At 43.1% G+C, this 22,287-nt stretch overlaps 1 protein-coding gene across 1 annotated transcript in view; it reads left to right on the top strand.

Annotated features, from left to right (window-relative positions):
* The window catches only part of EPB41L4B (erythrocyte membrane protein band 4.1 like 4B), a 935,352-nt gene extending 921,040 nt beyond the window's left edge, over positions 1-14,312 (top strand). Inside the window, exon 16 of the mRNA XM_078687730.1 lies at positions 12,847-14,312. Coding sequence (XP_078543856.1) covers positions 12,847-12,994 — 148 coding nt within the window. The 3' untranslated portion in view covers positions 12,995-14,312. The remainder of the gene's footprint in view (positions 1-12,846) is intronic.
* The last annotated feature ends 7,975 nt before the right edge of the window (positions 14,313-22,287 follow it).

Below are 22,287 nucleotides of genomic sequence, written 5' to 3' on the forward strand. Positions count from 1 at the left end.
CTTTTCATGTGACAATTAATATGTTGTTGCACTGTTTCAATATATAAAGCATGTCTTTTTTCAATAAGTCACATCTGACAACATTTCCGTGTACGGAAAAGTTGAGAATTCCATGTCCTGATCATTTGACCTGAGGGAGGTGGCCTCTATTGGTATAAACCATTTGTCTCAGCATTTCTCCTTTCCCCAAACCTGTTCTCAACACTATTGGTGGGTTGAACTCGCGTAGTTTCACTCCACGGAGTTACCTAAAAACTCAATTTGTCACCCAGCTCTACGAGTCACGACCCTTTTTTGACACAAATATTTGTGTCCATACCTCATTTCGCTAGTAAAGCAGGTTGCTTTCTGCTGATTGCTGTAATTACATATAATGCGGTAATGCTTTTCAGTTTGCTATGTGAAAGTTGGTATGTAAACCGTTCCATTGGATTATCTGATTATGTGGCATTTTCTGAAAAATTATGGGTGTGTTGGAATTGCCACATTATCCACAAACGGCTCCTAGTTTAAGATAAAAGGATAAAAAGTTACAGAAAAAGACTCCTTCCAGGTGCTGAGCAGTCAGACCATTTGCACTGTTTTTTTGTTTGTTTTTGTTTATTTATTTTTTGTATCTGCATCCATACAATACAGTTCATACAGCATTTCTGCAATAGGCAAATATATAGCATCAAAACTAAAAATAACAAGAAGAAAGAGAAACTTCACAGTCTTGGCATTACATGCTGCGGACAGTACATATCAATGAGGATAAGTTACATTTCCCATCATTGGATAAAGCTGGTGATACCAAAGGGGAACAGCATTTTTCTTTGAAGACATATCCTGGTAGTCCATCTGAGAGTACGCACCATGCATTACAGTTACTGATATGTGATAGACTGTTGATATTAACCGTGATATTATCCAGCAGTGTTTCATGTCTGTTCTGCATACATCTGTTGGTGCTAATCGGGACACACTCCTTACTGTGGCCCCACAGGGGGGGACTTGATCAGTTTGCGCCCTATGCTATGTCTCTCGGTGCCCCTACATCTCCTGTCTCTCTTGAGTGTTTATTGCAGTTTCTGGAATGGAAAGGAGGTACGTTTTGAGGGGTTCCCATATGTCCTTGGGTTTGGACGTTGGTGAGAGCAGTTCCGCATATATTAGGGCTTGTTCCTGCCATGTTGTCATATCTCTGAGCCAATCTTTGAATTTAGGAGCTCTGCCTCAGCTCCATTTGCACGCGACTTTGCCTTTTGCTTTCAGTAGACCTCGTGCTCGAAACGTCTTGTGTGTAGTTTCAGCCCCGTCTGAGTATGCCAGAATAGCTATAACCGAGGTGGTTTGTAGGGGGATCCAACCATTTGTTTCAGAGCCCTGAACACCTGTAGCCAATATTCATTGACAGTTGGGCATTCCTATGCCAGGTGTAAGAATCCTGACCCTTTTTGCCTACGGAGTGTGCACCGATCATCGTCCCTCAGGAGGAGCTAATGGAGCTTGGCAGGTGTATAATATAATCGGTGTAGAAATGTATAATGTATCAGTTTTAATCTGCTGTTTGCGGAGATATATTCAGTTTTATTGCAGCAGAAGTCCCATTGCTTGTCTGGTATTGATGCGCCTAATTCTGCTTCCCATGCCTTTCGGCATAGTAACTGAGGCGATTTAGGAGTACTTTGTGTATTATGGTATATGCGCGAAGTCGCATGTTGGGGTGGGTCCACTTGGAGTAAGTCATATAGTGGTGTTCATGTCTGAGGTTCTAGTGGAAACTCCGGTGTGATGGCTCGTACACTTTGCCTTAGCCTAACAATCGTGAACATTTCCATGGGTGTGGGAGCGTTGCCTCAAAACAACAGTTTTTTTTGTTAAAAACTCTCCATTTTCATAGAGGTCTCCCCATGTTTTCCTCTGAACAGTGTCTAGAACCTGTTTGCATGTCTTCTCGTATGTGACCTATAGGTCGGGTTGGTATGGGATTTGTAAATGAGGAGAGTATAGCATGGGTATCTCTAGTCTGTCTGCTATTTTTATCCATGCTGTGCTGGTGCACGCTACGGTCTATGGGACTGCTTCCCGTTTCTTTGGTTTAGTGGAGATGAACCTTGTAAGGGGAACTGGTTCCATATACCACATCTCGGCTGCCAAGTGTGGCATAAAGGGGGGTGGGTGGAACCAGTACGCCCCATAGTGTGCCTGTGCGCAATAGTAGGACAGTTCAAGATCTGGTATTTCAAATCCTCCCCAGGAGTATGGGAGTGTAAGTACCTACCACTGAAGTCGAGGTTATTTGCCCACCCATGTTAAACGGATCAGTTGCATTTGTAAAGTCTTTAAAAAACCTACCAGGGTTATACAAGATGTTTGTAAATAGGTATAGCATTTTAGGAAGTATGACCATTTTATCAATGAGATTCATCCTGCCATGGAGAGAGGCATCGCAGTCCAGCTGGACACAGAGTCTTTTATTGCATCAATGGCATAGCCGTAGTTAATACGCATCAGTACATTCCTATCTTTTGCCAGATTGGTCCCAAGATATTTCGCTTTATCCTCATTCCAGAGGGTAGTCAAGGGTGCATAGTGTGACTTTATCTGTGAGGGGAGATATGCTTGATTTTTTCCAACTGAGGCCTATGCCGAGTACTCGCCAAACTTGGTAATTTCTTGCAGCAGGGGGTTTAGATTTTCCTGAGGGTCTTTTACAAAGAGGGTAATATCGTCTGCATATAATGATATTAGGATGTGTCTGGTAGGGTATGCTAATGCTCGTTCTTTATGATGCTGTCTTAGCTTAGCTGCTAGTGGCTCGATCACAAGTGCAAATATGGGGGAGAGCGGGCATCCTTGCCTCAACCCTCTTGTAATTTCAAATGGAGGTGAGCCTGATCCGTTAAGTAGGACTGTGGCCAGGGGTTTCCAATATAAAATCTCTATCCATCTTAGAAAACTGGGGGCATTCCCATATGACTTAGGATTCCACTGCGGAAATCCCTTTCCACAGAGTCGAATGCTTTGGTGGCGTCTAAAAAGACAGCCACTGCTACAATGTCTGGGTCTATATCCTGCATGACTGCGAATAGGGTTCTGAGATTGTGTGGTGACGCTCTACCAGGGATGAACCCAGATTGGTCGGGCAGGAAGGTTCAGCCTATTTGCTAGGACCGTGGCAAGGATTTTGGTATCGCAGTTTATCAACAAGAGTGGTCTGTATGATTTACAGTGTTCAGCCGATTTTCCCTTCTTAAGCAGAGAGGTGATCATAGCTTCCCTCGTTGCCATTGGGAGTATCCCGTCTTCGTGCGCTTCTTCAAATACCTTCCTGAGCTTGGAGGCTAATTCTGTAATGTATGCCTTGTAAAATTCTATTGGTAGTCCGTCTCAACCGGGGGTATGCCCCGGGTTCATTTGCATGATAGTTGTCATGATTTCATCTTTCTCAAGGTGGGCTGCGAGGAAGTCCCTTTGGGAGTCCCCAGCCATGCCAGTGTAGTGTCTTCGAGGTATTTGAAGAGGTCTATGGGCTGCATCCTCTGTGAAGTGTATAAGGTGGAATAATATGTGGTGAATATGTTTAACTCAGCAGCTTCTCTGTGGATGTTTCCCTCAGAGTCATATAGTTCTGTTACAAAGTTGGAGAAATTTGGTTGTCTAATAAAGTCATCAAGGACCGTTCCCGGGAGGCCCCCCTCTCCATATACTCCGGCTCTGTAGTATTTACTTTTAAATTTACACTCTCGGTCAGCTGTCTCTTTATATTCTGTTAGTTTGTCCCGCAAAGTAACTTTCAAGTGCCCTCCACTAGTTGGATCATTTGGTTTTTGTTCTAATTCTTTTATGTCCCTGTCCAGTCTATTAAGTTGCGTGCGGATGTCTTTTAATATCCCCCCACTCATTGTGATACAGGAACCTTGTATAGTAATTTTGAATGCCTCCCATACTGTAGTGCTTTTAAGGACTGTGTCTATGTTCCGTTCAAAGAATTCTTGCATCTCTTGTCCTATTTCTGCTTTAAAAACTGGGTCTAGTGGTGTTGAGTTTAGTTGCCACTTGGTATGTGAGGGTTCTCACCCCGAGATGGAGAGTGCCATTTTCACTGGAGAGTGGCTGGAATATGTTCTCGCTAGATGTGTGATCCGGTCCACCCAGTATCCTATTCCTCTTGTCATTATCCAGTAGTCTATTCTCAACCACATCGAGGCCACAGCTGAGTGGTGCATCCCTTCTCTCTTAGTGGGGTGAAAATATCTCCACGCGTCAAGAAGGCAGTTACCTATGATAATCCCTGCCAATTGTCTCTGCGCCTCAGTGTAGTGTAGTGCAGTGTGGTCGGGTGAGATATGTCCATGGCGGGTGAGACTGCTATGTTAAAGTCTCCTCCCCAGAGGACGTACTTTTCTCCTATGGAGAGTATGAGGGTTGTTTACGTTGGGGCTGTAACAATTGGCAATGGTAACTACATGTGTTCCCAGGTGGCCCCACCATACAATATCGCTCCTGCTGATATGTTACAGAGCCCCCGGGGACAAACAACGTGTTCTTTTTAATGAGGATCGCCACCCCCGTAAAGTGGAAAATTTGGTTGCACGGATGGGTCAAAATGAGTTTTGTAAAAGTGCTATCTGAAATTGGTGCCTGTCCAGATATGCAATTATGTGCCGCCTTTTACGCGGGTCATTCAGGCCCCCTACATTCCAGGATATGCAATGGGTTTTAACTGGTGTACTGGTAGTACTTATTGTCCCACAGCGTTAGCAAGAAAGCATGTAATAATGTTATCCTACTATGCAGCTTGAAAAGTACCGCACTGTTTTGAGTTTCTGTCAATGAATATTTGTCTGCCGTGACTGTACTACCCTTCCCTCCCACACCGATGTCCCCAACTTGTCAGGTATGCATTTGCCACCTGTTCCCAATTTGACAATAAGAGTTTGAAACATGACTCATTACACACAGCTGTCATAGCTGATTGTACGGATTACAGTGTGGCTGTATAAGGGGGTTCTACCGCAGAGGTACCACTAGTGGGGTTGCATTAGCCCTCTTCCCACTGTGCCCCAATGACCAGAGAGAGATACCTCCAGGCACTGGAAGTTTATGGAGACTTGAGGGGGGGCTTCCTGACCTTTGGTTGGAGTTTATATCACTTAAAGGAAATAAAGGAGACAAATTACTATGCAAACGCAGCAATTGAGGGAGAAAGAACAGGGGCATTCTGCTCTATTTCGAAAGTTCTATGCCCTTTACCGTCTATCTGACCGCACCATCCAGTTCTCTTCAGCGATTATTTGGGGATCCATGTGGATCAGGGGGACACGGCAATTCACAGTTGAGATAAGGTAAGTGTTCTTTGGGGTCGTACAACCCATACAGTCTGCTGCTCTTTAGACCATCTGCCAGGTCAATTGAGTTTAGACAGTGGTGAATGAGATCGAGACCTGGATCTGCTAGGGGCAGCTCTGGGCTCTGTGTGTTGACTGTTTTTCAGGAAATCTTCAACCTGGTGTGGATTCTGGAAGAGATGTTGTTTCCCCTTGTGAACGACTCTTAATCGCGCTTGGTATAGCATAGCGTATTCCAAGTGGGCTTTTTGGAGCTTACGTTTAACTCCGGCAAATTTTCTCTGTGCATCCTGAACAGACTGGGTGAAATCAGGGTAGAAGCGGACGGTGGTGTTCCCATATTGTACCTTCTGTTTTTCCCAGGCCAGCCGCAGCAAAGTATCCCTGTCGCGGTAATTGAGGAATCTCACCACTATAGGCCTGGGTGGTGCTCCCTGGGGTGGTCTCAGCCCCAGCATTCTCTGTGGCCTTTCTACCACCAGGTGTTTGGACAAGGATTCTACACCGAACACTTCGCAGAGCAACTGCTCTACGTATTCTTCCATACGACCTGTGTTTGTTGATTTAGGTAGGCCTAGCATGGGCACGATATTTCAGAGCGAACCCGCTTTGAGGTCTTCATTTTTGATGGCTATTACCCTCAGCAGTCGGCCCATCTGGGAGATCTGCTCTTTGTGGCTGGTCGTATTATCTTCCAGATCTGAGATTCTTGTCTCTACCTCTTTGATCCTGTGGTCATGCTTTTCACTTTTCTGGACAATGGTATCCATACGCATGGACATGGAATCCATTATGGATTCGAGAGAGGTTAATCTGCTTTTCATTATGAGACGTATTGCTTTCCAGTCGTGTTCTTGATTGACAGGAGGAGACCTTTCGTCGGTCTGCTCCTCGTGCTGCGACCGAGCTGATTTCCGGGCCTCAAACGGCAGCTTCGACTGTTTACCGTCCGTACGCCCCATTTCATCTATGTTGATGCTCCGCAGTGACTTCTTTAGGCAGCTAGCCACCACTGCGATGTTATAGGGTGATCTTTTGGTCTTACCTTAATGCAATATTTTTTCTGGGATGTGGCTCTGCCCTCACGCGATGCAGCTCCACATCCACTAGACAGACCACAGGCTATGTTTTTCCCTTCACCTCATCTCAGGGGTGCTATGTAGATGTTGCTAAGTTCCCGGATCCGGGTAGGCGGCATGTGAGATGGGTGGCACCGCCCAGCTGTTTAGTTATGAGATGCAGGGAAAATTCACTGTGCCAGGCCGCATGCACCACAAACAGTAAAGGTTCAGCACCACAATATCTTCCCTATGCAGCCAAAGGGCGTAAGGGGGCACTTTAATGAGTCCGCAATTTATAGCTCTTCCAAACTGGGCCTACATGCGCCAAACTTCAGGCACACATTTTCCTTTGCTGCACCCTACTAGCATGAAAGTCTCTACCTCACACCACGTCGTGCCCTAGTCCCTCAGGTACTTGAGGGGGTCCAACCACTGTCTTTAGGCAGCCATGACAAGACTGTACGGGTGGTCGTAAGTCCCGCTAACCTTAGCTGCTTGGCCCCCTTAGTTCCAGCTTTTCCATGCTTGTCCCACATGTCAGTGGGGGTTTGGGGTAACCCTCGAGTGAGCGGCTGGTGTGCTGGTGTGTAGCTAGAGCGGGGGAGCCGCGACGGTGCGCCACCACTCTTAGAATTTCTAGCCCGGGGGGAAGAGAGAATGCTCTTCACTTGCTCCCTGTTATTCACCACAGGATTCCTGGACATGGGGGGGTCCCTTTCACCTCATCCAGTGGTGGGGGGGCACACAGCAGCTCGATCATTTCCCAGTAAGAGCCTCTCACGGCTCACGGAGTAGAGGGTGCGCGGCCGCCTCGGCCCCCGCCTCATGTTCAGCCGCACCATGCTCCGCCTCCTCCACTCAAAGTTATAGCAGGTCTTTTGATGTCCCGCCGCGGTCCTCCAGCATTCAGAAGGGCATTGGGGGCTCCCTCAGTGTTATGATGCCGGTTGCGCTGCGTTGCTTATTAAGTTCACCGGTGATTCTGCATATTATTAAAAAATTGCGGGCCGGGCCACCAGAGCCTCATCTGCTAGCGAACATCTTGGTCGCGCACCCCCTAGCACCTCCGACCATTACTGGTTGACTGGTCATCTTTTAGTTGCTGATTGTTTTATTCAGGTGTTAAACTGGTGTTCATGAAGTGACAGTATTAATGTGTATTTAAATGACAAAGGAGCGAAATAATACTCCTGGAGAATGTGCTGCATAATTATGTCAATGTCACTTAACTTGGTCCCCAATAGCCTCATAATTCGTGTCTCCCTTTGTATAACTAAAAAGAGACACATAACCTTAATCCCACTCGTGGGCCGAATGCTGGTGGAAATCTATCCGAATATTATGAAATTGGTTTAAAATTCAGAAGCTTAAAACCGTTTTGCCAAAAAAGTAGCAGCCAATTAATCTTCATGTAGAGGAACTGTGATCTCAGTGGGTCGTGTTGTCCTGCATGTCTGTGTTTTTAGTCCATGTGTGCCAGTTGAACATAAAATGTCAGCCTACACACTATAGTGAGCATGGAAGCACAGGCATGTTTATATTTTTCTCTGCTGTTCACTCTGTCTCTCACTTCACTAGATACCTTCGACGCGTGCATCAGGCTGGCCTTAGTTCTATATCATTTTCTGTGGTTGAGGCGAACCTTCACACTACTGGACTAAGTTGACTAAAATTCTGTTTTATTCCCATTTACTCTCTAAACATTTGTTGTTAGCCTCCTACTGCACTACCTTTTGAATTAAACGGTCACACGATTAGGTAAAAGCTCTCTCTTAAGATCAATGACATTCCTAAATGTTCGTATACTCAAACGTAAAACGTGCTAGTTTTTTTTCTCCAAATTCTCCAAATGTGAGAATGTTAATTGTTTTCAGTGAAAGGGACTGGCTATTGTTTCAAATTTTAAAAAAATGCTTGTACAGTATCCATAGTTTGCTTTTTGTCTCAAATGGTTATTAATTCCTTTTGGAATAGGCAAGGCTTTGAAACAGTATAGCTAGTCTGGCTACCCAGTTACTAGTGGCAGTATCCACAGTGCCTGTTACGGGGGTGAATAAGCCTTTTATGGGGAACAGGACTGTCAAACCTTTTTTACTAATTTTCATGAAATGGTCAATAAAAGGCTAGATCATTTTCTATCACAGTGATATTAACGACTCTGGCCTATGTGCACAGATTTGATTCGAAGATCTTTACTGGATCTACCCATACAGTTCCTTCTACATACAGTAAAAGATGAACTTTTTTGATAGGATCTGCTCCTTAATCTTCAAACAGCTAGTCACTGACTTTGTCTCTGGATCCTGACATTTTGGAGGCCGACACCTTTTGCTGGAATCCCATTTAGCTGTCTTGCCAGACTCAGGGTATCTTTGAAAACATAATACAAATCCCTAAATATATACAGAAAGGGGCTTTCAGTCAGTTTTCTTAGTCTGTTTAGCTCACATGTCATTCATACTGTGGTTCTGTCAACCAATAGCGTACAGCATGGCCAATGATCAGCTCGTATCAGTCAATGGCTGTCTTGCTTGAATGAGGGCATTTTGCCTGATCATGTGCACCAACACCTGAAAAAGTAGGATCCTCACTGTTGGTGTGGCTTGGCTACTAAGTCACTCATTTTTTTTTTTTAGATTTTGAATTTTTTTTGTCATTTTCATATTGCATATGTTTACGAAAAAGGTAAGATCTATTGGCTTTCCTAGTGCACGTTTTAGGTTGAATTAATTATACAATGTTCGCTGACAAGGTTAGCATACTGCAGTAGTATGACTGCGTATTATCTGGAGGTATAGGAAGAGATTTTAGAAGGCATCTCTTCTAATCTTTTGGTATGAGTAGTAAGTTCACAGAAGATTGAAAATTACCCAGACTCTAATTTTCTGCTGAAAACAGATTCGAAAATGAATCGGTAGTTGGAATTCCAAGAGTAATGAATGGTGCTTTCAGCAAGGCCTAATGCATCAGCTACCGTCTTTATCTGAAACAGTCGCTTGATAGCTGTTATAAGGCACAAAATACCACCGCTGCTTTCGCACATAGACGTCTTGTTAATGATTTGTTAGTGTAGTCCTGTATAGCAGTTTCTTATAGTCTCTTTCCAAATGGCTATATTCTAGGGTGATTCCGCCATCAAATTTGATTAAAAGAGTTGAATTCTACAACTGTTTATTGAACTGCATAAGCAAGTTACTCCCCTGAATGCAGAATCTTCTTGCCTTTCGTTTTATGTAGGTTATCCGGATCTTTTTCCTAGTTTTCCTGAACAGCTTTGAAATTCCCTGCATAGGGTGGATGTGATTCAGAAAGTAGGTAAAGGCCATAAGAAAAAGTCACTGTGACTGCAAGAGTGTAGATTACTTGGAACAATGTATGTGGAAATCCTTTTGGCATCGAAAAGACTTGAGGATGTTTAGTTACAGGCAAGTAATGTTACATTTGTATGTTGGATGGGCTTTTTAGCCAAAGATTATAAAGAACATGGGCTTTCATTCACGGTCATGGCACACTTTGTGACTATATTCATCTGTGTTGTGCCTCATTTTAAATCCTAGAGAAGCCAAGTTACCCTAACATTGTTTTATATTTCTGACGTAGAACGCTCAATTTTAGGATTTCCAACTCTACCACCACACCCTTTTGATCCTAACTTCTTTAAACCTAGTCCCTGTCTTGAGAAAAATAACATTCAGCCTTGTTTGTGTATTATGATAATCATGCAGTGCTGAAGGTCAGGTGGTTATTGGCAATTGATGAAAGCAGCTTTTTTGCAACATCTTTGTGTTTAGAACAAGTCCAACTAAGTATGACTAAGAAGTTGTTTTATCCCATGAAGTGCCACAGGATTTTCCTACTATAAGAGTACGCGCACACAGATCTTTCATTTAAGCTAACAAGGGTAGATCTGTGGAATGAAATTAAATGTAATTTCTTTCCTACCAATCCCTAGCTGAAGTTGGTAGTAATGGAGATTAAGTGAAGGCTTTTTATCAAAGTAAAATTGTCAGACCTAGCCAACCAAAGGACACAAACAAATTTAGACTTGCAAAGAATTCACCTTAATGCTTTAAGGCCTCAGTCAGAGGTGCCCATACGTCTCCTGTCCCCACAAAGCAAAAGCTGGTCTCCAATGTTTGAAGTACACTCTACAACAGATTAGTCCAGATTCTCTGGTAGTTAAATTAAAGTGGGGAGAATATTCATTGTTCTGGCTATACCCTCTACTGCACCCTCCCAAAAAAACATACCCCTGTTGACTCCTTTAAAGTTTTGAAATGGGAAGATTCTGACTCTTAAATAGGGGAGATACACAGTACCTCAACTGTTGAGCACAGAGTTTAAACCTGAGATCTGAAGTTAACCTCCCTTTTTGAGAAGCATTCATTTATCGCTTCCATTTACTCCTCGTTAATATTGCTCTCTAACTAAGAGTTCAAAACCAATTATCCTTATGCTGCCGATATGCAAATGCCTACAAAAGGTCCCAATGAATGGCAATTAGCTCACTTAATTTCAGTGGCACTAGAACAATACAGTTAACACAAAAGTCATAGTCCCATCCTATGAAAAATCTTACAACCATTACCTGTCTTTGTACAAAAAAATCACCAAGCCTTGAAACAGAGGAAAGGGTGAATATAGTCCGAGTCATGACCACTTCATCCTAGGTGAGGACTACTCTGTGAACTTGCAACTTTGACCTGGCACCCGTCTGCAGAAGTCTCCCTTATATCTCTGACAATGATGGTGCCGCGGTGCTCAGGTAAACTTGCATTTGGACAGCTATAATTGCATTGCCAGTACCATTATTGCATAGTTGTAAAGCTTGTACTAATTTTAAAAACATTGCATGCAGGCATGTGCTGGCCACTCTGTTCATCAACCAAAGTACCACGGAATGATTTTAAATGCGCCTGCAATAGTAAGCTGCCTGCAAGGTGCATGTGGTCTACTTCAATGATGCCATAGTCTACCTAAATAGAATTGCCTGCAGGTGGTATGCTGTGGCCAGCTAACTATGATCTGGAGATACATTAACATTAGCAGTGGGCATAACTCACTTAATTCCATGTAGCAGGATCAAGCAGAATTAACCAAACTTTCCACGAGACTATGCGATAAGAATAATTCTGCATTTAGCGCTAGTTTTTTAGCCCATGCCACTGAGAACCCAGCCCCAATCCACACTCTTTTTAGCTGTTTTACACCTATATGTTATTCTAATCTTTCTGTGTGGGGCGATCTTCCACAGGAAAACTTTTAAGCAGCAAAGTTGAAAAAGTTTACCAGCTTCACTCAGATGACGTTTCTAAATTTGCCAGATCTTCTTAGGCAAAGGTTTTATCCTTGCCCGCCCCTAACATAGTAATTTACCCACAGCTATCATCTGATGAACATCTGTTAAGGTACTCGGCTGCGTGTCAGGTCATTCACCAATGCATACCAAACTCCTAAATGCAAAAGGGTATTTTAGTTTCCACCACCACCTCTGCCTTCCTGAAAACCAATTCATGTTGCTGAACTATTTTCAAATTTTGCATGAACCTGATACATCCCTCGTGTGTAGTCAAACAATAAACGTGAAGGTGAGTCATGATGAGTGATCAATCGCGCGTATTCCAGACACTTGTTTTTTGATTATTATAACCTGAGTATTGTTGATAAAATAGATTGTGTGAACATCTGAGTCATCCAAATGTCACTTTATGTAACTTCTCAACAATTGCCATTGATTCTTTTTACCTTCGACTAATCGGTGAGCTGCTGTTCGGTGGCTGGTTTCTTGATGCTGGTGGACGGCTTGGGAGGTGTCAGGGTGATGACGGTTCAAGCAGTGGTGATGAAAGTGTGAAGGCGCATTGCTTGACAAATTGCTCTGCTTTTATCCTGTTTTCTTGGAGTTGTGTTTAAAGCTGTTCTGCAGTTGGCCTTGAGGCATTACGTAGCGTGTGTTCTAACAAAGTAGTCATGCTGTGTCCATGCATTTAGATGTTGTTAAGGAAGAGCGTTAAGCACCCTGGATTGTTGCCGACCATACTAATTTATGCCGGTTTGCATTGGGCTCTAACACGGTTATCCACTCCAGATTTGCAAGCTTTAGGAAAAAACAATGTTTTCACGTTCTCAACCCTTGCATGCTTGAGCACAAATTACTAGCATGGCTTGCTGCCATTTTGCCTCCACTTCACTGCTTTCTTGTGTGAACCTCCTTGCACTTGAGCATGCAGGCGAGATCTCCACCTACGTGCTTATAATAAGCATCCGTCAAAGCTAATTATCTAATCAATTCTTTGCATGAAATTAAGCAGCCTTTTTCCATCCATCTTCACTGCATCTTGTTTGATATTGGTGCATGCTCTTATACACCTTGTGAAAGAAATGTATGTTTCATTAGTTGTTTTTTGTTTAGCCCCATGTCTCACTAACCATTCCATGTGCAAATGGTACAGGCCTCCATCTCACGACGACAGGGCACAGTGGAGACCAGCTACGAGTGGTGATGGCAGAAACACACGGTATATCCAAGATCAGAACCAGAAGAATTTAGGAGGGATCCAAAGTGTGCTGTACCAAGATAAACTCATGACAACCCTCTGAAAAACTCTCTCTCCCTAATTTCATCAACCATCAAAAACACTCGTCACCTTCCATAAACTCACCTGTCTTCTTCGTGGTATGGGAAGGATATTATGCAAACGCCATGCTTTAAACTCATTCCTCCATTGGTGCAAGTGCCTTGTTTATATTTGTATGCATTCTTGAAAAGAGCTAATTTATGTTTGTATATTAATTATATAGAGAAATGTGTTCAAAATTAGCAAAGTGCCAGTGGATTGAGCTGTCGCGTGAGAACAATCAGTTTAATTTCTAATTCATGTTCTTAATAAGGTTGTCCGAGGAGCTTTGAATCCAGGCACAAAGCAGTGAGTTAGCTGTGTATGTTTTAGTATGCAGCAGTTTACCGCCTCACTATATTCGTTGTTTCATTGATGGGTCTTATGTATGTACTGTATCAAAGAGTCGCATATTTCTTCTGAAGCACGATGGTTCAATATGCAGGTCCACATGCAATATTCTAGTTCCAGTTCAGTTGCTCAGGCTGTTGCAGCAAAGGGATACTACTAACTGGGAAATGTGTGCATTTTTTATGTTTTTAAAAACTTAAAAAGGTTTCGTAGGACCAACATCTCAAAGGGTTGAGTGGGGGTGGGTTGTGGGTGGAGGTAGGGAGGGAACACTTGAATTTCTGGGGTTTACCTGTTCAGTGCATCTGTAATTGCTAACCTAATGATTGTATAAGCTGAAAACTGCAGACCCAAAAGTCCAAAGGATCTTTTTGCTGCTATAATACAGAAATGTTGTCAATGATGCCTTAACTGTGGGTGCTTTTATGTCTGATTTTCGCGATCTATTATAATTTTAAACATAATGCAGGATGGTCATAGAACCAGGCTTTAACACTACACCTTCCCTATCCAGGAAGTGTTTCACCCTCTTTTGTGCTCTTATTATAAGCACTTACTGCAAAGGGTATCCCTCACATTTTCCAAAATGTTGCTTGTAGGCATAAGTGGTATGTTTATCATTTGCTTGCTGCAGTTGCATCTTCATGTTAAATTTGTTGCGCTATTCTTAAATGGATTTTATTTTCACGTTGGCCTTAACGCTGTGACCGTCTAGGACATATTAAAAATGATATACCCTCCGTTAACGATAATTTAATGTTAAATCAGTTCAAAATTTGAATTTAGTATCCTGTATTAAAAGAATGGAAGGGTTTACCTTCATTTCAAAGCAGGATTTGAAATTGTTATATTTCCTGTAAATTATTTTGGTTTACAAATGCTTTTCTTTTGTCATTTGTTTGAATTTTCGTTGTATGTGCTAGGTACAAATAAATATCCTGCTGCTCTCAGTTTTTTATTTTAGTCGTGCGTTTCTTGTAGTTTGATTTCTAGTCGCTCTGGAGTTCCCAGTTATATTTCTTGTCTGGTTGTGAATAGTTTTGCTGATCATCAGTGGTGGATCATAATGGTGGAATGCACACGTGAATGAGGGCAGGGTGTTTGACAAACAGATCTTCATAGTGACATTGCACGACGTCAACCTGGCCCAGGAGGAATATTCTCAAAGGAGTGGCGTCAACATTTATTTTCTATGGGCCTTTTCGATCTGGACCCCTATGGAGGAACTGCCAGTTTGTGTCAATGGTCTTTCAAATAATCGATTCTGCGGCCACAGCGTTTTTTTTTATTGTTATGAATATGCTGTGTTTGCCACATAATCCATTTTATCCTGCATAATCTGTAATTACAGCAAACAGATAGTCTTTTAGCTCAAACGGTATTGTAAACAAGGTAACTTATTCCTGCATACTGGAAAAACATTCTCAAAAGTTGACTAGTCAACTTTCAGTTGTCTATTTCTGTATTTGGGTGTTGAATTGATACTAATAAGACAAAGCTTTTCCCAGTGAGTTTTACCATCTGTACAAAGGACAAACTAATGTGGAAAAATATTCCAAAATGATTCGCATTAGGCCGGGTCTATTTGCTTTTTATTGCTGCATAATTTACTCAACTCTGCCACATAACGTGGTCCTCCTCTGCCACATAAATCACGTGGCCCTGCAGATAATCCCATGTCGAAAGATAATTACCCTGAGTAACAATGTGTCCTGCCTGTCTAAGACCAATTAGTTTATACTTCCATAATTGCTCTGTAAAATACAACCCGAAGTCAGAATAAAGTGCCTCCCAATGGGCTCCATTTGGATTAGGCCACATCTTCATTCATGAAGGTGTGCATGGTTGAGGTCTAGCAGCTATCTGCAAGGCATACTGTTTGTTACCTGTTCTTTAAATGATAAACAGAGTGACGTTTGACTCCCCCCCTCCCCAGATGAGCATTACTCGCTTCATTCTAGTGGGTATTTTGTGTATCATTCTTCATTCCAGGAAATGGTTCGATTGGAATGCATGTGGGACTATTTTACAACTGAAAGTACACTCACTCATCACTTTGTCCCATTCAACTCTTTATCTTCCACGCAGTTCTATACACATAGCAATCCTTATTTGCTTCACTCACCCCAACACTAGCAAAGCCATTAGAGCAGGCATGATGTGTAAAACAACTGTTGTGCATGCAACTCGTGTAAGCAATGTTTGTGAATGCTTGTGCTTCCAAGTGTTGTCCCGTAAAAGCCCTGACTCTTGACTTTGCCAATGCTTGTTTGGGCCGTAGTGTTGAGAAATGTGTATCGTCCAAGTTACAGTGATCTATGAACTTTTGATACATGAGTTCTGCAACATCTCAAGCCCTGCATCGGTAATACTTCCTGTGGGAACAACTCGTGTGGACACATGGCTCAGCCTTAGTACCTCAGCCTCAGGTAACTTACAAACTGGGAAGCTTCACTGTGGGAATTGAGCAATGGGCACATCCATGCTGATGCAATCTAGGGGCTCTTCCAGTGTGGCTTACTCATCAAGATTTGACTAACTATGTTTAATGTCAGAAAATACTCGCACCAAAAGCCACGGTAAACATGTAACACTATTCACAATGCACTGAATGCCTAGTTCAACATTGTACCCAGCCAGAGGCCAGCCCCCTTATGTAGGACAGTGAGCATAATATCCACCCTAGCATCCAACTTAACAGCCTGCTGCACACATCAAGTCAGGATGAATTCCCACCACAGCAGGCAAGCAATGGTTGTTTATGGAACAACCATTCATAGGTTTGCCAATTATATTCCAACACGTTTAGACTGGAAGTAGTAAGAACAAGGGTCATTAAAATAGATAATCTCTGAGTTAAATGCATGGATAATGCAATGGTGTTAGCAGTCCATGAATCAACCTACGCTCGAGTACGACATGGATTGAAAGGTAAGGTGACTGGTACGTTCCGGATACATTCCTTTTTTTAAGTTCAAGAAAAGTTTATTTGATATTAATAAGAGAGAAAACCAGGTGTCAAAACAAAATACAATGCGATATCAAATTAAAGATTTTGAGCAGAATAATACAATCATACAAATGCAAGCATTAGAATAAAAGAAAGGAATCTGGGTACAAGACGAGAGAGAGGGAGAAGGCAAAGAGAAGCATGTTAAGCAAAAAATATGAAAAGCATGAGAACATTGGAAAGCATTAAAACAAAATGGTACAATGAAGGATAAGTGGAATGTATCGAGCGATTAAGGAGGTTTGGGAACTTCCTGTTGTGGAGGTGGGGGGTGAAACAAGCGTTTACTACATGAGTCCAAATAGAGTGTAACGGGAGTCCATAAGTCCATGCGTTTAGTAGCCATACATGCCGGGAAAACATGAGCAGTATCGAGTCTATGGTTATGGCACACATTAAACCACCACGCCTTGAAGGAAATTTTGGAGAAGTCTTTCCAGTTGGCCGTTATTTGTTGGAAGGCAGCGGCAAGTAATAGGTCAACAATCTGAGGTTTTAGATCAACGTCATCCCAGCAAGGGGAGAGGCTACCCAGAAAAACATGTGTGTGGGAAAAAGGGATAGAAGTGCGGAAAATTAAATTAATTTGAGCCCAGACCTGTAGCCAAAAATTACAAACAGGAGTGCATAAAAATAACATATGAAATAAAGTAGCTTGTGGTGACGAACAAGACCAGCATGTATGGGGAGTATTGGGGAAGCGTTTGTGAAGGTCAGAGGGTGTAAAGAGGAGTCTATTGTAAATAAAAACCAAAGTCTGAGTGAGGGTTGCTGCTCTGGAAGATTTGCGAAGTTTGATCCAGATTTTGTCCCAGAAGGAAACCGACCAAGAGATAGACAGATCATGCTCCCAGGACTCTTCCACTTTAGATTTAGGTCTAGGAGTCTCACCAGCGTGAAGGTATTTGTAAATAGCAGCAGCTTTTGGCGTAGTGCGTAAGAAGGAATGAAGTGTGGAAGTGGGAGTGGAAGAAGCAGGAGGAGGACCAGGCTGGGAAAGGTCATTGTATTTCGTTAGGACTGTGTCTTTAAGTAATTGGTATTTGCGTGCAAAGGAAGTAGGTAGGTCATAAAGGGAGCGAAGGGCGTCAAAAGATAAGAAAGAGGATTGAGAAAAAAGTTGGGAGATCCGCCGAAGACCTCGGGCATGCCAAGTTTTCCAAAAAAAGGGTCTATTACGTATAAGTAAGGACGCGTTATGCCATATGGGGGAAGAGAGGAAATCAGCAATGGTGGTAGGAGGTGAGTGAGTGAAGGAGAGGAGTAATTTAGTGGTGAACTTATGAATCGGAGTAGAGATAGAAGTGGGTTTGCGAGAGAAGGAGAGGTATTCAGCGAAGGAGAAGGGAGAAAGAAGGAGGCGTTCAAATTTGGCCCATAGAGGACATGGGGTGTCAGGGTCTTGTAGCCAAAAAGAGGCTTGCCGCAATTGGAACGCCTTGTGGTAGGCTGGGAAGTCAGGAAAGTTAACCCCACCCTCTGACTTAGGACGGATCAGACGTTGTAAAGACATTCGTGGCTTCTTTTTATTCCAAAGAAAGGACACCAGAATAGAGTTGATCTTTTTGAAAAATTTGGAGGGGACAGGGACCGGAATATTGGAGAGGGTATAGAGAACAATGGGAGACAACATCATTTTAATAGTGTCAAGGCGACCCCACCAGGATAGGTAAAGGGGATGCCACTTGGATGTGAGATCCGTTAATTTTTGAATACATTTGGACATGCACAGAGAAACAGTGTCTGGGATGGTAGGGGTAATATGCATTCCAAGGTACTTAATATGGGAAGGTTTCCACGTGAAATTAGAGGCGGCAAAATCAGGTTTGAATGTGAATTTAGTCAAGGGGAGGATCTCGCATTTGTCGTTGTTGAGTTTATAGCCAGATATTCGGGAATAAGCATGGACTTCACTGAGAAAGGCAGGAATGGAAACGGAGGGGTTGGAAACAAAGAGCAAAATGTCATCTGCATAGGCAGCTAGTTTGGTGTGGGAATCTGACAATTGGAAACCATGAATGGAGGGATTTTGACGGAGTTTGGAGAGGAAGGGTTCTAAGGCTAGATTAAAGAGAAAGGGTGATAAGGGACAGCCTTGGCGAACACCTCTTTTTAAATCAAAAAAGGAAGAAATTTGGCCATTGGCACAAACCGCTGCACGTGGGTTAGAATAAAGTAGTGAAATTAATGATATAAAAACAGGACCGAAACCAAACCAACGGAGGGTGTGAAATAGATAAGTCCATTCGACTCTATCAAACGCCTTTTCGGCATCCAGGGCAATGGCCGCAAGGGGATGGGGTAAGAGGCGAGATTTAGAAAGAATATTGAAGAGGAGTCTGGTGTTATCCGTAATAAAACGACCCTTGACAAAGCCCGACTGTTCCTCACCCAAGAGGTCTGGAAGAAGAAGGTCGAGACGTGCCGCAAGGGACTTTGCAAAAATTTTATAGTCAATATTGACTAAGGAGATTGGCCTGTAGTTTTTGCAGTGTTGAGGATCCTTCCCCTCTTTGGGTATGAGGCAGATATGGGCATCTGAAAAAGAGCCTGAGGATGAACCCAGGGAAAGGAAGGTGCCAATAAGGGAATGGAGTCTGGGAATGAGGAGTTTTGAAAAGTGGAGAAAAAATTCTACTGTGAAGCCGTCCGGCCCAGGGGCCTTGTCTTTCTGGAGGGTGTGAAGCGCTTTGAGTAGCTCTTGTTGAGATATATCAAGTTCTAAGTGAGAAAGATCAAGTGGGAAGTGAGATGGCTTGTGAATGGAGGAGAAAAATGTGTCCAGAGAGTGAGAAGAAGGCTGAGTTTCAGAAGAGTACAAGGTCTTGTAGAAGGTAGAGAATTCAGTGAGGATGTCTGCGTCTGTATGTTTGAGGTTTGAGCTGGCGTCGTAGATTGATTCAATATTTAATTTATTGTGTTTCACCTTGAGATAATTAGCTAAGATCTTGCCTGCCTTATTTTTGCCTCCATAGAACTTGGCACTAGATTTTAATAAGTACAAAGATGCGTCGTCCGTAGATTTTTTGTTAAATTGCATCTTAGCGTTGACCAGGGCGGTTAGAGTTTGCTGTGAGCGGGAGGTAAAATAAGAATGCTCCAATTTCTTAATATCCAAAAGAATAGCTTTGGTAAAATCGCGGGCAGCTTTACGTTTGTTAGCAACAAAGCCAATGATGAAATCTCTTGCCGCCGCTTTAAAGGCATCCCAAATGGTGTGTTTAGGGACAGGGGAGTTATCGTTTAGGGAGAAAAATTCATTAGAGAAGGAAGTAAAGGAGGTGGTGAATTTAGAGTCCAGCAGGAGAGAATTGTTGAAACGCCATCGTTTAGGGCCTATTGATTTGGGTAAGATGTCCAATTGAACTAATGTGGGGGCATGGTCAGAAAGTAAAATTGGACCAATTTCCGCATGAGTGAGAGTTTGGGCGATGTTGTGGGTAACAAAAACATAATCAATTCGGGATTGGGAATGGTGGCATGGAGAGTAAAAAGTAAATTCCTGAAGTTCTGGATTACAGAGGCGCCAAGCGTCTGTGAGTTTGTGTTGGGAAATAGCTTGAGAAAAGGATTTATGAGATTTATTAGGGATGAAGTGTGCTTTGGAGTTCCTATCTAGGAAGGGGTCCAGGGGCTGATTGCAATCTCCTGCCAGTATAAAATTATCGTCAATAAATCTGGTGATGTGCTGGGAAAATGAGTGCCAAAAAGTGGGTTCACCAGTGGTAGGGGCATAAACATTTAGGAGAGAAATTGGAACATTCTTGATAGAAAGTTTGGCATATATCCATCGGCCCTCAGCGTCTGATTCCTGAACAAGCAGGGAATGAGAAAGAGCTTTGTGACATAAAATAGCAACACCATTGCGTTTACCATCCCCAGGAGAGTAGTAAACATCGCCCACCCAACTTCTTTTCAATTTAACAGATTCCTCAGCAGATAAATGAGTTTCTTGTAAAAAAGCAATATCCACATTCAAACGTGCAAGGTGAGATAGGATTCTCTGTCGTTTGATAGGGGAATTAACGCCCTTAACATTCCATGTAATTACTTTCAGAGACATATCAAATAAGAAAGGAGGAAAATGTCATAAGACAGAAAAAAAATGCAAGAGGAACCCAGAGGAAGAAGAAAGTCAAAGAAAGTAGGAAAAGCAATAAAAGGCAATGCATTAAAATGAGAAAAAGAGGGGTGAAGGAGTAGAAAATAGAGCGGAGGAGAGAGAGATAGAATCAATTGATATAAGAAATAGGAGAAGGTAGATCGTGAAGTAGCAAGAATGATAGGAAGGAATTGAAAGTAGAAGAGTTGTCGAGAAATATGAAAGGAAGACACCTGTGGAATAAAGGAAACTAGTGAACTTGAAAGGGAGAAAATCGCAATGAGGAAAGTGAACATTCGGAAGGAAAGGGAAAACATACTTACGGAGGGTAGAGGCGGGGAGGAATGATCACCAGGGAAAGGAGACGAGGAAAAATGAGTGGGAGGGGAGCGCCAGGCAGAGGAAGCAAGCATCCAATGCAAGCGAACCGACAGGTCGAGGGGAAAACGCCAAACATACTATAAACCTGCAAGAAAAAGGGAACGAAAACATAAATGAGTGAGACGAATGAAGGAAGAAGAAACCAGAACAACGTTAAAAGAGAATACTTGGCCATCCATCGAGGATGGAAGAAAGATAGGGAGGGGTCAAAAGGAACATAAAAACTGAAGATGCTGGGAAATCCATGAAAGGCAAACAACAAAACAGCGAACATGAAACATATAATTTTGGTTAGGCCAGTAAAGTCACGGAAAACAAGATTCATGGTGGGAAAGCTGATGAGGAGCCAGAGAAGTCCATGTCAGATGACTGTGCAGCGTTCAAGAAACTTCGGAGACGAACGGGATCCTCGTAGGTCGTGGTCTTGTTGTTGTGTGTAACTCTGAACAGGCAAGGATGAAAAAGGCCGTATCTGGCTCCAAGAGCACGAAGCTCTGGTCTCATGTCTAAAAAAGCTTTACGACGGCTTGCTGTAGCTTTGGCATAATCCTGCGCAAAGAAGAGATGGGATCCTGACCATTGAAGACGAGGTGATGCTCGTGCTGCGGAAATGACTTTGAGAAGGTCAGTGTACTCTAAGAAGTACATGATGACACCCCGCGGCCGTGAAGAGGGAGAAGGAGTAGAAGGTAGGCGGCCCAACCTATGTGCACGCTGGATATTAAGCGTAGTACCCTCAGGTAAATGAAGGAGTTTGGGTAAAAAAGACTTAAAGAAGGCGATGGGGTCAGTCCCTTCACAATTCTCTGCCAGGCCGTAGAGACGGAGGTTGTTGCGTCTGTTTCGGTTCTCCAATTCTTCAACCTGCTTTTGGAGGGAGGAAATCTGGGACTGCATGTGGGAGACCTTGGAGGACGACTCTTGGAGAGAGGTCAAAGACTTTTCTACTGTTGTCACCCTGGCATCCATCTGAGACCAATTATCGGTGAGAACCTGTAGTTTAGAATTAGTTTCCTCCATAAAAGGTCTGAGGGCACGGATTTCCTCCAGCAGAAGCTCCATGGAAACAGTGGAAGTAGATCCTGATGGCGATGGAGGATCCTTTTTAAGGCGTTTCTGCGTGACTTTCCCTGGTGGCTGGGCAGGCCGCTCCGTGCTAGACTGCGACATCTGAGTGACGAGCGCTTGAGCGGCCTCGAGGTGTGCCAATGCAGAGAAGACTTTTGAGTTCTTAATGAATACACGACGTGGAGTCTTGGGAGTGCGAGAAATTGCCTTTCTTTCCATAAAAGGGAGTTGTTGGGGAGAGAAAATAAAGTTCAGTGGTAATCTCTGCTGGTCTGTAGACAGCTGCAAATGTGCGCAGGAGTTCGTGATGGGAGGGAAACAAGCAAATTCCCCTCCAAGAAAAAAAAATGAAAAGAAGAAGAAG

The sequence above is a fragment of the Lissotriton helveticus genome, chromosome 4_1 (assembly GCF_964261635.1).
Source record: "Lissotriton helveticus chromosome 4_1, aLisHel1.1, whole genome shotgun sequence".
In the NCBI taxonomy this organism is placed as follows: Eukaryota; Metazoa; Chordata; class Amphibia; order Caudata; family Salamandridae; genus Lissotriton; species Lissotriton helveticus.